Genomic DNA, 12,217 nt, shown 5'->3' with positions numbered 1-12,217 from the left:
TGTGTAAGCATACCTAAGCTGGGATAGTTCTGTTTAGCCATTCAGAAATTCACAGTTATGTTGCATAGGTACAGTTATGGGATGGGGACATGATTAAGTTTAGTTGTGATGTATTCCAGTAGACGTTTTCAAAGTTACCTGTGTACTGCGGTTTTTTTGATAAGCCAGACAAATTATTCACTGGCAAAGTCTTTAATAAGGAATTTACTAAAAATAAATATTATGAATAGCAAATAAAGGCAGAATGGATCAGATTTGAGCAAATAGATGTGAAATAAGATACCGAAAACGGTTTTGGAAGAAAATGGAATGAGTAGTTAAATAGATAACAACTTGGTATATTTTAGGGGAAAAGTGTGGTGCTGGCAAAGCACAGCCGGTCAGGCAGCATCTGAGGAGCAGGAGAGTCGAGGCTTTGAGCATAAGCTCCTGAGGAAGAGCTTATGCTCGAAATGTTGACTCTCCTCCTCGGATCCTGCCTGATTCGGCTGTGCTTTACCAACACCACACTTTTCGACTCTGATCTCCAGTAGCTGCAGTCCTCTCTCCATATTTTAGGGGAAGGAGAATTGCGAAACGTAGCTGTTTATGGAGGAAGGAAGATGGAGGGATATAACTGGTTATATTTGTGGAGGTAGAAAGATTGGGGGATATGATAACTTGATATTTCAAATACAAGAGAATTCCATTGAAGACAGAATTGCCAGCCACTTGGTCTTAACGTTCCTCAAAATGGCAAAATTGGGGAAGTGTTGCTGTTGCTCGTGGAACCGAGTCTTCACTCAGTCGTTGCCTAAAGCGGAATAGTAAGATGGTAATGATGGGCAGTTAGAGAGAATTGAAATCCTATATATACATTGACAACACCTGGTGATGGCCAAATTTCATTTTCTTGTTGAACTTTGGCATTACATTCTCATCTGACTTTAATGTATTACTATTTTGTTGAATTGATGTATATTACAATGGTATTCTAAATTATTTTATTGTACTTAGAGACGGATGATTCCTGTAAAGTTTGCTGCAAAGATAATGGAATTTGTAGACCGTATGTAGATAAAAACAACAAATTCCTGTACCTGCGCAAAGGGAAACCCTGCACAGTTGGATTCTGTGATGGACATGTAAGTGGTAACTTTTATTCCTGCATGATTATGGATGTGTATCTATGGTTTATGTGACTTGCGATAATTTGCATTTAACAAGAACATGTTTACTTTAAAAGGTTTATTGTCCTTTGTTAAATTTTTACTACTTTTCTAGCCATCTCAAATTATTTTTGAGCCATATCTTCATTCAGTCCAATGGATGAATCACTGCTTCTGAGATCTTAGCCTGTTGGTGTTGTCTTAATGCTGGTGTAACCTATGGTGCCATGCCCTTGGGTAAATGAACTACAAACCGTGATTGTTGTTAGTTATTAGACTGTTCTATAGTTCCGAGAACACCTCTGGGACACCCGCACCAACCAACCCAACCGCCCTGTAGCTGAACACTTTAACTCCCCCTCCCACTCCGCCAAGACATGCAGATCCTTGGTCGCCTCCATCGCCAGACCATGGCAACACGACGCCTGGAGGAAGGGCACCTCGTCTTTCACCTAGCAACCCTTGTTGACCTGCAATCTTCTTCCCAACCCCTCTCTGGCCAATCACCCTCACCTTAACCTCCTCTCATCTATCGCATTCCCAACACCCCTCCCCCAAGTCCCTCCTCCCTACCTTTTATCGTAGCCTGCATGGCACACCCTCCTCATTCCTGAAGAAGGGCTTATGCCCGAAATGTTGATGCTGCCTGACCTGCTGCGCTTTTCCAGCAACACATTTTCAGCTCTCATCTCCAGCATCTGCAGTCCTCACTTTCTCCTGTTCTATAGTTCCATATAGTGCCATTTCAGCATTTGAATGTAACAGACTACCTGAGCAAATCTTGTTTAGTCAGACTACCTGAGCAAATCTTGTTTAGTCACTTAAAAATGTATTTTGTATTCACAACTGGAAGTCTTTTATTTAATTCTTTGGTAAAGCTAATTAATAAAACTCATTTTAATAAGATCTGCTTTTTGGGCAATTCCTTAATGTACAATGCTTTTCAGGATTATGTATTAATCTCAGTCATGAATGTACTCCAAAAATTCCAAAGTCTTACCCTTTGAGTAGGAAAAATCCTCCATATTTCAGTGTCAAATGGCCTGCCCCTTATTTTGACACTGTCCCCTGGTTTAGACTCCTGTGGCCATGGGAACCCCTCTGACAGCTTTGAATGAGATCACCTCTCATTCTTGAGAATATTAGCCTGATGACTTAATCTTCCCTCATAAGATGACCCTGGAATCCCATGAATTATTTTAGTGAACCTTTGTTGCACCTCCTCTATGCAACTATGTAATTTCTTGACAGATAAAAAAATTAACGTAGTATCCCAAGCGTGGTCTCACTAATGTTTTCTCGCGCTCTCTCTCTAGACGCAAGTCAGCAAACACCTTAGTAATGACCTCTCCAGGTGGTTTCTGGTCATTTAACTCCAATCACATAACTAATTGTAAATGTTGTGTTGTACTTTGGTTTTAAGAGAGTCACACTGCAACCACATACCAAAAACCATTTTGTTCCACTTTAGATTCTTGGATTAGCAATGCTTTATTAAGAATCTTCATCACGCTGCCCATTCATCATTATCGTCATCATTCAGATATAGACCCTGAGTACTGTTTTTCAAACTCTGGGCCTATCTGTCAGGACATTCTTAAGTTTGCAGTCACTGTCCCTTCCTGCCATACTTTGATAATCATTACCTTTATAACACCTTGGTCTATTGCCTTGTCATTTCTCTTTGATTCACTCAACCATTTGCTGTGTGATCGCTTCCCTCGTCTACTCAATATAAAGGTTCTGAGGAAGGGTGGCTCGACCCAAAACATTAACTCTCATTTCTGTCCATTGGTGCTGCCAGACCTGTTGAGCTTTTCCAGCAATTTTTTTTAAATTTCTGATTTACTGCATCCAGTTTTTTTGGTTTTTACGTAACTAAAATTCCTCTCTACCTTCCTAGTTTTACCACTTGTTGGGACACTGACCCCAAGATGGTTCAGCTAACGTTTGTCCCAATGGTACAATCCCACTTTGTCTGGTACAGGTTCTGGTGGCCCATGCAGATCTCCTGAATTCTGGCCCCACGCAGGCTATATGGCATTGTGCAGTTTTGTTGCTGACCGCAGAGAATGGTTAGTAATCCCTGACTATACTGCTCCCTAATACCACTACATTCTTTCCAATTCCCCCATTTGGATGATTTCCTGTACCTTGGTGCCATGATCAGCTCATTCACGCTCCAACTCCCACTTTTGTCTATATAGTCAGTTCTCCTGTAATGTGTTAGTTCTGTTCTTGTGCAATCCTGTGTTATAAGAAAGTCACGTAATAGCAGCACCATTTAAACTAATGGGCCCAGTATCATGTTATAACCAATACATGCTTTAAAAGTTTGCACTTTAGAAACAGTGTCCCCAACTTGTCAATCCTGTTACACTGAATTTGTGTTATCAAAACCCGTTTTATTGCAGAATAACCTGTAAAAAAAAATGTAAGTACCTCAAATCTTTTGGACAATTGCAAAAGTGGAGTCTTCTCACTCAGCTTTTTTCAGCCTCTGTCTGATTGAAATAGCCTTTCTAAAAATGCAGCATTTTTAGAAGCACTTTGTTCTGAAAAGACTATGACCTTTTTCTCTGAACAGATTAACGTAGCAATTCTAAGAGAAAAGTTTTGAGTTTTCCATGTCTGGTCCAACATTCAGCATGGTAGTTGTTGGGTTATTTCAGGAGTCCGATCTGAATCTGACTTCAGAGTTGGACTAAAATAACAGAGTACTGGAAATGCTTGGTAAAGTGGTGGGATGAAATCATAAAGCATTGTGATAGGGTGAAAAGCAGGAGAAATGAATGACTGATTATGAAAGATGATGATGATAATGAACCTGCATAATTGCAACAGCAGAACCATCATTGCTGTCCAAAAAATGTAATACTGTAACTTTCAGATGCATAACTGTAAAAGCCATTCATTGACCTAATGGTGGAAAGGTAGCTTAATATTTTTCTTTGTTTCTACAGGGCAAATGTGAAAAGCAAGTACAGGATGTAATAGAACGATTCTGGGACTTCATTGAGAAATTGGATATTAACACATTTGGTAAGCTCACGAATCTTGTATTCTCCTAAATTCTTTCATTCCTGCCTCAATAAAAAGGCCTTCTCGGTAAATTGCATTTGTGATGTCAAAAAAACGAGTCTAAACTTTGTACATTTTTAAACCAGTTGAGTTTAGGGTAGGTAAAATTATCCATAAAATGAATTTTTGGTTAATACTAAATTATAAGTGATTTGTCCTGTTGGCATTACATACTAGACGAACCTCAAAGCTGACCATATGAATATTTTTTGTCAAGAAACCTTTCCACATAGTAGTGGCTGTTAATTCTATCAAAGAGACGAGGTGGCATGTTAGCTACTCAATTTCTTCGATGTATGCTCAGGCCTTCGGAAGGAGGAGAGATTTGCAAACCTGTTCACTCGGATCATAAAGCACACTGTTTTTCACTCACCATGTGGCTGCAGTGTTGTGTTGATGCCCCGTGTCAGAACAAAAAATCAGTAGACCATTGTGTGCTTGTTTTGTGTTTTCTAACAAAGAAAGTCATGAGGTGTTAAATCAATTCTGAGCAAAATATCCACTTAAGTTGAATGTAAGAATTTTCAGAATTGCAAGCGTGTAAGAAACCATTAGCTGCTTGATTTGCCGCTGAACAGTTGGATCCTAAAATGCCACATCAGATAAATGTAACTTTTGTACAGTTTTGACATTCCAACTGGAATGGTTCTAATTTCAGCGACTGGCCTGTGTTAGCTAATCTCAATGAGGATGAGAGTTGGAACTTGCTTTAGTATCCTAGAGTTTTCAGGTCTGTGCAAAATGGAAGACTTTCAGGTACTTCACCGGCATTATCGAAAATTAATCTGTAATTGGATGATGGTTTGGGTTGAATTGCTCACCTATCGAGCAAATTTGTTTTGCATGTGCCAGCCTCCCAATTTTCTTGCTAGCTGAATTTATTACAGGACTTTGGGAAGCCTTCACTGTGGATATTCCTTGGTTTAGTGAGATAAATTTAAATTTTGAGCTTTTTCCTCATTTTTGATTGGCATTGCCTTAAACGCACAGCAAAGCATAGAGTATGCTAAATTGATGACACAAAATTTAAGCCAGGGGCATCCTAGACATTGTAAAAGAAAAATTGCCTGAAAATAGATGTAAATGTATCTTAATGTTAGGGGAATTGCTATTCAGTAATCAAAGGAGCAAAGGATGAAACTTAGAAAAATTACCTCATCAAAGTTGAAAATGTGTTTTACTGAAAATGTTAATACTTCTCCTTTTTATAGGGAAATTCTTAGCAGATAATATTGTTGGATCCGTTGTCGTATTCTCTCTCGTGTTTTGGATTCCCCTCAGCATTCTTGTCCATTGTGTGGTAAGAAAGACAGATACATTTTTATGTTCATTCTTTCTGAGGAATTTTTGGAACATTTTGTATCCAATGTTCTGTGGTCATTTTTGCTCAATCACATTTTTTAAATTAAAAGGAGCAATGATACAGCTGTTCAGAATTGAAAGGCTGTGTTATAGTACATCAGATGAAAAGTCACTGTAGAAAGGAAGACATTAAAAGATTTTTTTTAATGGAGCAAACTGGTTGGAGTAGGGATTGTCCTATCAGAAAACAGTGCAAGCAGAAACCTTTTAAAAGGGAGAGAGGTAATATTTTAAAATAAGTTTTAAAAGGTATGTGGGAAGAAAAACAGGGAAGCTGAACTAAATGTTGAGTTCAAAGATTAAAAACACTGTGTGGAGTTTGCACGTTCTCCCCGTGTCTGCGTTGGTTTCCGCCGGGTGCTCCGGTTTCCTCCCACAATCCAAGGATGTGCAGGTCAGGTGAATTGGCCATGCTAAATTGCCTGTAGTGTTAGGTGCATTAGTCAGGGGTAAATATAGGGTAGGGGAATAGGTCTGAGTGGGTTACTGTTCGGAGGGTCGGTGTGGATTTGTTGGGCAGAAGGGCCTGTTTCCATATTGTAGGGAATCTAATCTGAAGTACTGGAGAAATATTGGACGTCTGGATACATGTGTGAATTTTTGTCTAATATGACTCCTCTTTGGAACTTGTTTATTTCTAACTTTTGTCTGTCATTATCTTTAGACGAGGGGAGTTCTACTTAAGGGTACCTTTATGGAGTTCTTGGTTATGCAGAATGTATCTCAATACAGCTATTGAGCTGCGACTAGTCTCTACTTTTCTTTTCTTGTAAATACTATAATAACCCTGTTACAATCTAAGGATATTTCCAAAACAACTTGTACATGCAGAAAAAGACATCATTTGGCCTAAATGCTTATCAGTCATTTTATGTAGAGGAACAATTGGTTTTTAATAAGTGTTGAAATTTCAGCTATAGTAAAGGAGCACAGATGTTAATTAACAGATACTTTTATTTTTTCCCTGTAGGATAAGAAGTTAGACCAACAGTATGAAGAGAGCACAAAAACATTCTTCCCTTCCAGTGTACGTATAATTGGAACTATCTGTGAGGTTTCTTTTCTAGCAGCTAAATGTAGTTTTGTTATGTTCATGTCTGTTGGTAGACTTTTAAAGTTGTTCTGATACTATTGTTTAGTACAGAATTAACAAACTTCTATTTTAATAACTGAAGGTGTCCCAAATTATTTTCCAGCCAGTAAATTGTTTCTGTTTGTAGGGTAAACAGAATTTTTTTTTTCATGCAGTAATGCCATATAAACAGCAATGGATTGAATAACCAGATAATCATCATTTTGTAGTGGTTGAAAGATTACTGTTAGACTGGATGTTGGTCCAATTATCTGATGAGGGATAGCATTACAGCTGTGCTGAGGGAGGATATTATTGGAAATACATCCAGGGAAGTTATTTGGGTGGAACTGAGAAATAAGAAAGGGATGATCACCTTATTGAGATTGTATTATAGACTCCCTAATAGTCAGAGGGATATTGAGAAACAAACTTGTAAGTTATCTGTAAAAATAATAGGATAGCTATGGTAGGGGATTTGAACTTTTCAAACATCGACTGGGGCTGCCATAGTGTTAAAGGTTTAGAGGAATTTATTAAGTGCATACAAGACAATTTTCTGATTCAGTATGTGGATGTACCTCCTAGAGAAGGTGCATAAGTTGACCTACTGTTGGGAAATAGGGCAGGGCAGGTGACTGAGGTGTCAGTGGGGGAGCACTTTGGGACCAGCAACCATAATTCTATTCGTTTTAAAATAGTGATGGAAAACGATAGACCAGATCTAAAAGTTGAAGTTCTAAATAGGAGAAAGGCCAATTTTGACGGTATTAGGCAAGAACTTTCAAAAGCTGATTGGAGGCAGATGTTCGCAGGTGAAGGGACAGCTGGAAAATGAGAAGCCTTCAGAAATGAGACAACGAGAATCCAGAGAAAGTGTATTTGTCAGGGTAAAAGGAAAGGCTGGTAGGTATAAGGAATACTGGATGACTAAAGAAATTGAGGGTTTGGTTAAGAAAAAGCAGGAAGCATATGTCAGGTAAAGGCAGGATGGATTGTGTGAATCCTTAGAGTATAAAGGAAGTAGGAGTATACTTAAGAGGGAAATCAGGAGGGAAAAACGGGCACATGAGATAGCTTTGGCAAATAGAATTAAGGAGAATCCAAAGGGTTTTTACAAATATATTAAGGACAAAAGGGTAACTAGGGAAGGAATAGGGCCCCTCAAAGATCAGTAAGGTGGCCTTTGTGTGGAGCCACAGAAAATGGGGGAGATACTAAATGAATATTTTGCATCAGTATTTACTGTGGAAAGATATGGAAGATATAGACTATAGGGAAATAGACAGTGACATCTTGCAAAAAGTCCTGATTACAGAGGAGGAAATGCTGGATGTCTTGAAACGGTTAAAGGTGGATAAATCCTCAGGATTTGATTAGGTGTACCTGAGAACTCTGTGGGAAGCTAGAGAAGTGATTGCTGGGCCTCTTGCTGAGATATTTGTATCATTGATAGTCACAGGTGAGGTGCCGGAAGACTGGAGGTTGGCAAAAGTGGTGCCACTGTTTAAGAAGGGCGGTGAAGACAAGCCAGGGAACTATGACCGGTGAGCCTGACCTCAGTGGTGAGCAAGTTGTTGGAGGGAATCCTGAGAGACAGGATGTGCAGGTATTTGGAAAGGCAAGGACTGATTATGGATAGAAAACATGGCTTTGTGCGTGGGAAATCATGTCTCACAAACTTGATTGAGTTTTTTGAGGAAGTAACAAAGAAGATTGTGAGGGCAGAGCAGTAGATGTGACCTATATGGACTTCAGTAAAGTGTTCGACAAGGTTCCCCATGGGAGACTGATTAGCAAGGTTAGATCTCATGCAATACAGGGAGAACTAGCCATTGGATACAGAACTGGCTCAAAGGTAGAAGACAGGGTGCTGGTGGGGGGTTGTTTTTCAGACTGGAGGCCTGTGACCAGTGGAGTGCCATAAAGATCGGTACTGGGTCCTCTACTTTTTGTCATTTACATAAATGATTTGGATGCGAGCATAAGAGGTACAGTTAGTAAATTTGCAGATGACACCAAAATTGGAGGTGTAGTGGACAGCGAAGAGGGTTACCTCAGATTACAACAGGATCTGGACCAGATGGGTCAATGGGCTGAGAAGTGGCAGATGGAGTTTAATTCAGATAAATGCGAGGTTCTGCATCTTGGGAAAGCAAATCTTAGCAGGACTTATACACTTAATGGTAAGGTCCTAGGGAGTGTTGCTGAACAAAGAGACCTTGGAGTGCAGGTTCATAGCTCCTTGAAAGTAGGATAGTGAAGAAGGCGTTTGGTATGCTTTCCTTTATTGGTCAGAGTATTGAGTACAGGAGTTGGTCATGTTGCAGCTGTACAGGACATTGGTTAGGCCACTGTTGGAATATGGCTTTCAATTCTGGTCTCCTTCCTATCGGAAAGATGTTGTGAATCTTGAAAGGGTTCAGAAAAGATTTACAAGGATGTTGCCAGGGTTGGAGGATTTGAGCTATAGGCAGAGGTTGAACAGGCTGGGGCTATTTTCCCTGGATTGTTGGAGGCTGAGGGGTGACCTGATAGAGGTTTACAAAATTATGAGGGGCATGGATAGGATAAATAGACAAAGTCTTTTCCCTGGGGTCAGGGAGTCCAGAACTAGAGGGCATAGGTTTAGGGGAAAGATGTAAAAGAGACCTAAGGAGCAACTTTTTCACACAGAGGGTAGAACGTGTATGGAATGAGCTGCCAGAGGATGTGGTGAAGGCTGATACAATTGCAACATTTTAAGAGGCATCTGGATTGGTATATGAGTAGGAAGGGTTTGGAGGGATATGGGCCAGGTGCTGGCAGGTGGGATTAGAATGGGTTGGGATATCTGGTCGGCGTGGATGAGTTGGACTGAAGGGTCTGTTTCCATGCTGTTTAGCTCTGTGACTGTAGTGTCATAATATGTTCTGTTTACCTGAAATGGCAGTCAAAGCATGAACATTTTGCAATGCTGTCCTTACCTGAAACACATTTGCCACTGTTCCTTTGTATCCAAAATTTCCTGTAAACAGCTGATCTGAGGACCATGAAGCGAAGATGGTGTACAAAATGTAATTTATATTCTGTTGCCTTAAAAGCCTGTTAACTCTGTTCTCTGGTGATTTTTAAAACTGGGACATTTCAGAGATGTGAATCAATATAGAACTTACTCAGACTCTGCAAGACAAATCAGATGTAAATTTCCTGATACTTCTCACTGTATATACCTTGTGACACAGGTCTAACGCAGCCAATAACAAAGGTATGCATTTATATAGAACTTTTAGCATAGTAACCTGTCTCAAAATGCTTCACACGAGTAATATTAAACAATATTTATGACAATGCCACGTAATGACATTCGGGCAAGTCCTGAAAAAGCCTGGTCAAAATGCTTGGAATGGTGGTGTGAAGTAGCAACAGCACTTTTTTATCTCATAGTAAGATTGCCCCCCCCCCCCCCCCCCCAAGATTAATTAATTCTAATTAATCTAGTTAAGTATGAAAGAATGTTGTTACCTACTGGAGATGGTACCAGTTTGCACATTTTTTCAAAAAATGTTACCACTGTACACGGCTCACCTAGCCGACACATGTACCTAGCTGGCATCAATTGTAAATAGCTCTTGGTCTCAGATAATGTTTTCATGCTTTCTCTAGCAGGTGCATACACCTAAGTTAATTAAACATGTAGCTTGCATTTATTTCTTTCCCTCCTTTTCTAAAAGTGTGTACTGATGCTGAGGTGCTTTCACCTTCCAGTATCTTTCACAAATGCTCATTGTACAGTTGAGAGTCTTGATGGTAAACATTTATTAATAGGTTATGCAAAGTTACAACAAATCCATGCTTACTTATTAACACCTAGAGATGTACAGCACAGAAATCGACCCTTCAGTCCAACTTGTTCATGCCAAACACATATCCTAAATTAATGTAATCCCATTTGTCAGCATTTGAATTTTGAGTATGTAGTTTTCAGGTACTAAATAGAAAATCTTAAAACCAAACAAATCTAACACTTTGATCAGTGTTTTAAAATTGAGTGTACACTCACACTTTAACAATTGGACATTGATTTTATGAGTAAGGAATCGTATTAATGTTCCACACTATGAATCATGTTCAAGAATATTGCCCCCAATTCAGTATTTAGATGCTCAATTCGTTTGTTGGACTTGAATTGTAAGACTCGTGGCTTATTTGTCTCATTCAAGTCTGAAGAAAATGTAACAGTAAATCTGTAACCATAGGTTGTGAAGTAACCACCAAATGAACAGTTTCCTAATATATATTCAAAGTTTGTGTAAAGAATTGTAAATCGGTTGGTGAGGTTGTGGATATATTAGCCGAGCTGGGGTGCTGAATTGGAGATGTTTCATCTTCTTTCTGTGACATCTTCAGTGTTTTTGAGCCCGCTGTGAAGCGCTGCTGTACTGTGTCTTTTGGAATTTATTTCATTCCGTTTCTGCTGCTTTCGGTTGCTGGCTCCAGTAATTCGTTGCAGTGGGTCTAGATCTGTGTGTTTATTGATGGAATCCGTGGATGAGCACCATGCTTCTAGAAATTCTCTGGCTGTCCTCTGTTTAGCTTGTCCTATCATTGTTGTGTTGGAGGAGAAAGTGAGGTCTGCAGATGCTGGAGATCATTGTTGTGTTGTCCCAGTCAAATTTGTGGTGCTTATACCAGCCACTACAACAAACTACCAGAACCAGCAGAAACTGGACTAAATAGATTCCAGAAGATGCAGTACAGCAGCGCTTCACAGGAGGCTTCAAAGCACTGACAGGGGATGAAATGTCTGCAAATCAACTTCCTAGGTTGGCGAACATACCTACAACCATGACAACTGATGTACATGCAGTAGAAGTCCATTATAATATTCCTTTTTGGGGTCCAAAAAGTAAAACTGTTGTAGCTAGACTATTTAAAACTGGAGAAATTGTTAGCTTATCACACTTATAACTAACACGTCAGACTTCTTTTTTTCCCTGTATCAGTACTTGCAAACAATGTGGGAAGATTGCTGCAGTTTTTGTAATGATTTAAGCTTTTGTGAATATAAAAACTTTGGGGAACTGTTATGAAAGCTTTGTACTTTAATAAAGTTTGGATTTTTAATTAGTTTGTCTGTTTTACCAAGGAGCCTCAAATATTGGGAAGGGTGGCGGGGGAATAAAACTATAAAATATAGGAGCAGAATTAGGCTATTCACCCCATCACATTTTCTCTGTCATTTAGTCATGGTTGTTAAGTTTCTCAACTCCATGCAACTTTTGAACCACATATTTCAAGAAGCTGTCTATCTGTCTTAATTACACTCCATGACTAGACCTTCTCAGCTGCCTCTGGCAGTGAGTTCCACAGATCCACCACACTCTGCCTGAAGAAACTCCTCCTCATCTCCCTTCTAAAAGGATGTGCTTTCACTCTGAGGCTTTTAGGGTCCAAAAAATAAAACTCTTTTTGCTAGACTGTGTTAAAATAGGAGAAAAAATCATTTTCTCTTTTAACTAGAAAAATTAAGCTTTAAATAAAGATTTACCTCTTGGAGCTATGTACCCCCTGC

General features: G+C 39.4%; 1 protein-coding gene across 2 annotated transcripts in view; it reads left to right on the top strand.

Annotated features, from left to right (window-relative positions):
* The window catches only part of adam17b (ADAM metallopeptidase domain 17b), a 75,129-nt gene that overhangs the window by 60,872 nt on the left and 2,040 nt on the right, over positions 1-12,217 (top strand). For both annotated transcript variants that reach the window (XM_060853356.1, XM_060853347.1), the window contains exons 15-18: positions 997-1,124; positions 4,112-4,190; positions 5,441-5,529; positions 6,562-6,618. In XM_060853356.1, the coding sequence (XP_060709339.1) occupies positions 997-1,124; positions 4,112-4,190; positions 5,441-5,529; positions 6,562-6,618 (353 nt within the window). The remainder of the gene's footprint in view (positions 1-996; positions 1,125-4,111; positions 4,191-5,440; positions 5,530-6,561; positions 6,619-12,217) is intronic.

This window comes from Hemiscyllium ocellatum, chromosome 3 (genome assembly GCF_020745735.1).
Source record: "Hemiscyllium ocellatum isolate sHemOce1 chromosome 3, sHemOce1.pat.X.cur, whole genome shotgun sequence".
Taxonomy (NCBI): Eukaryota; Metazoa; Chordata; class Chondrichthyes; order Orectolobiformes; family Hemiscylliidae; genus Hemiscyllium; species Hemiscyllium ocellatum.
Note: the sequence above shows the minus strand (reverse complement) of the source record. Positions and strands in the feature narration are given on the sequence as shown.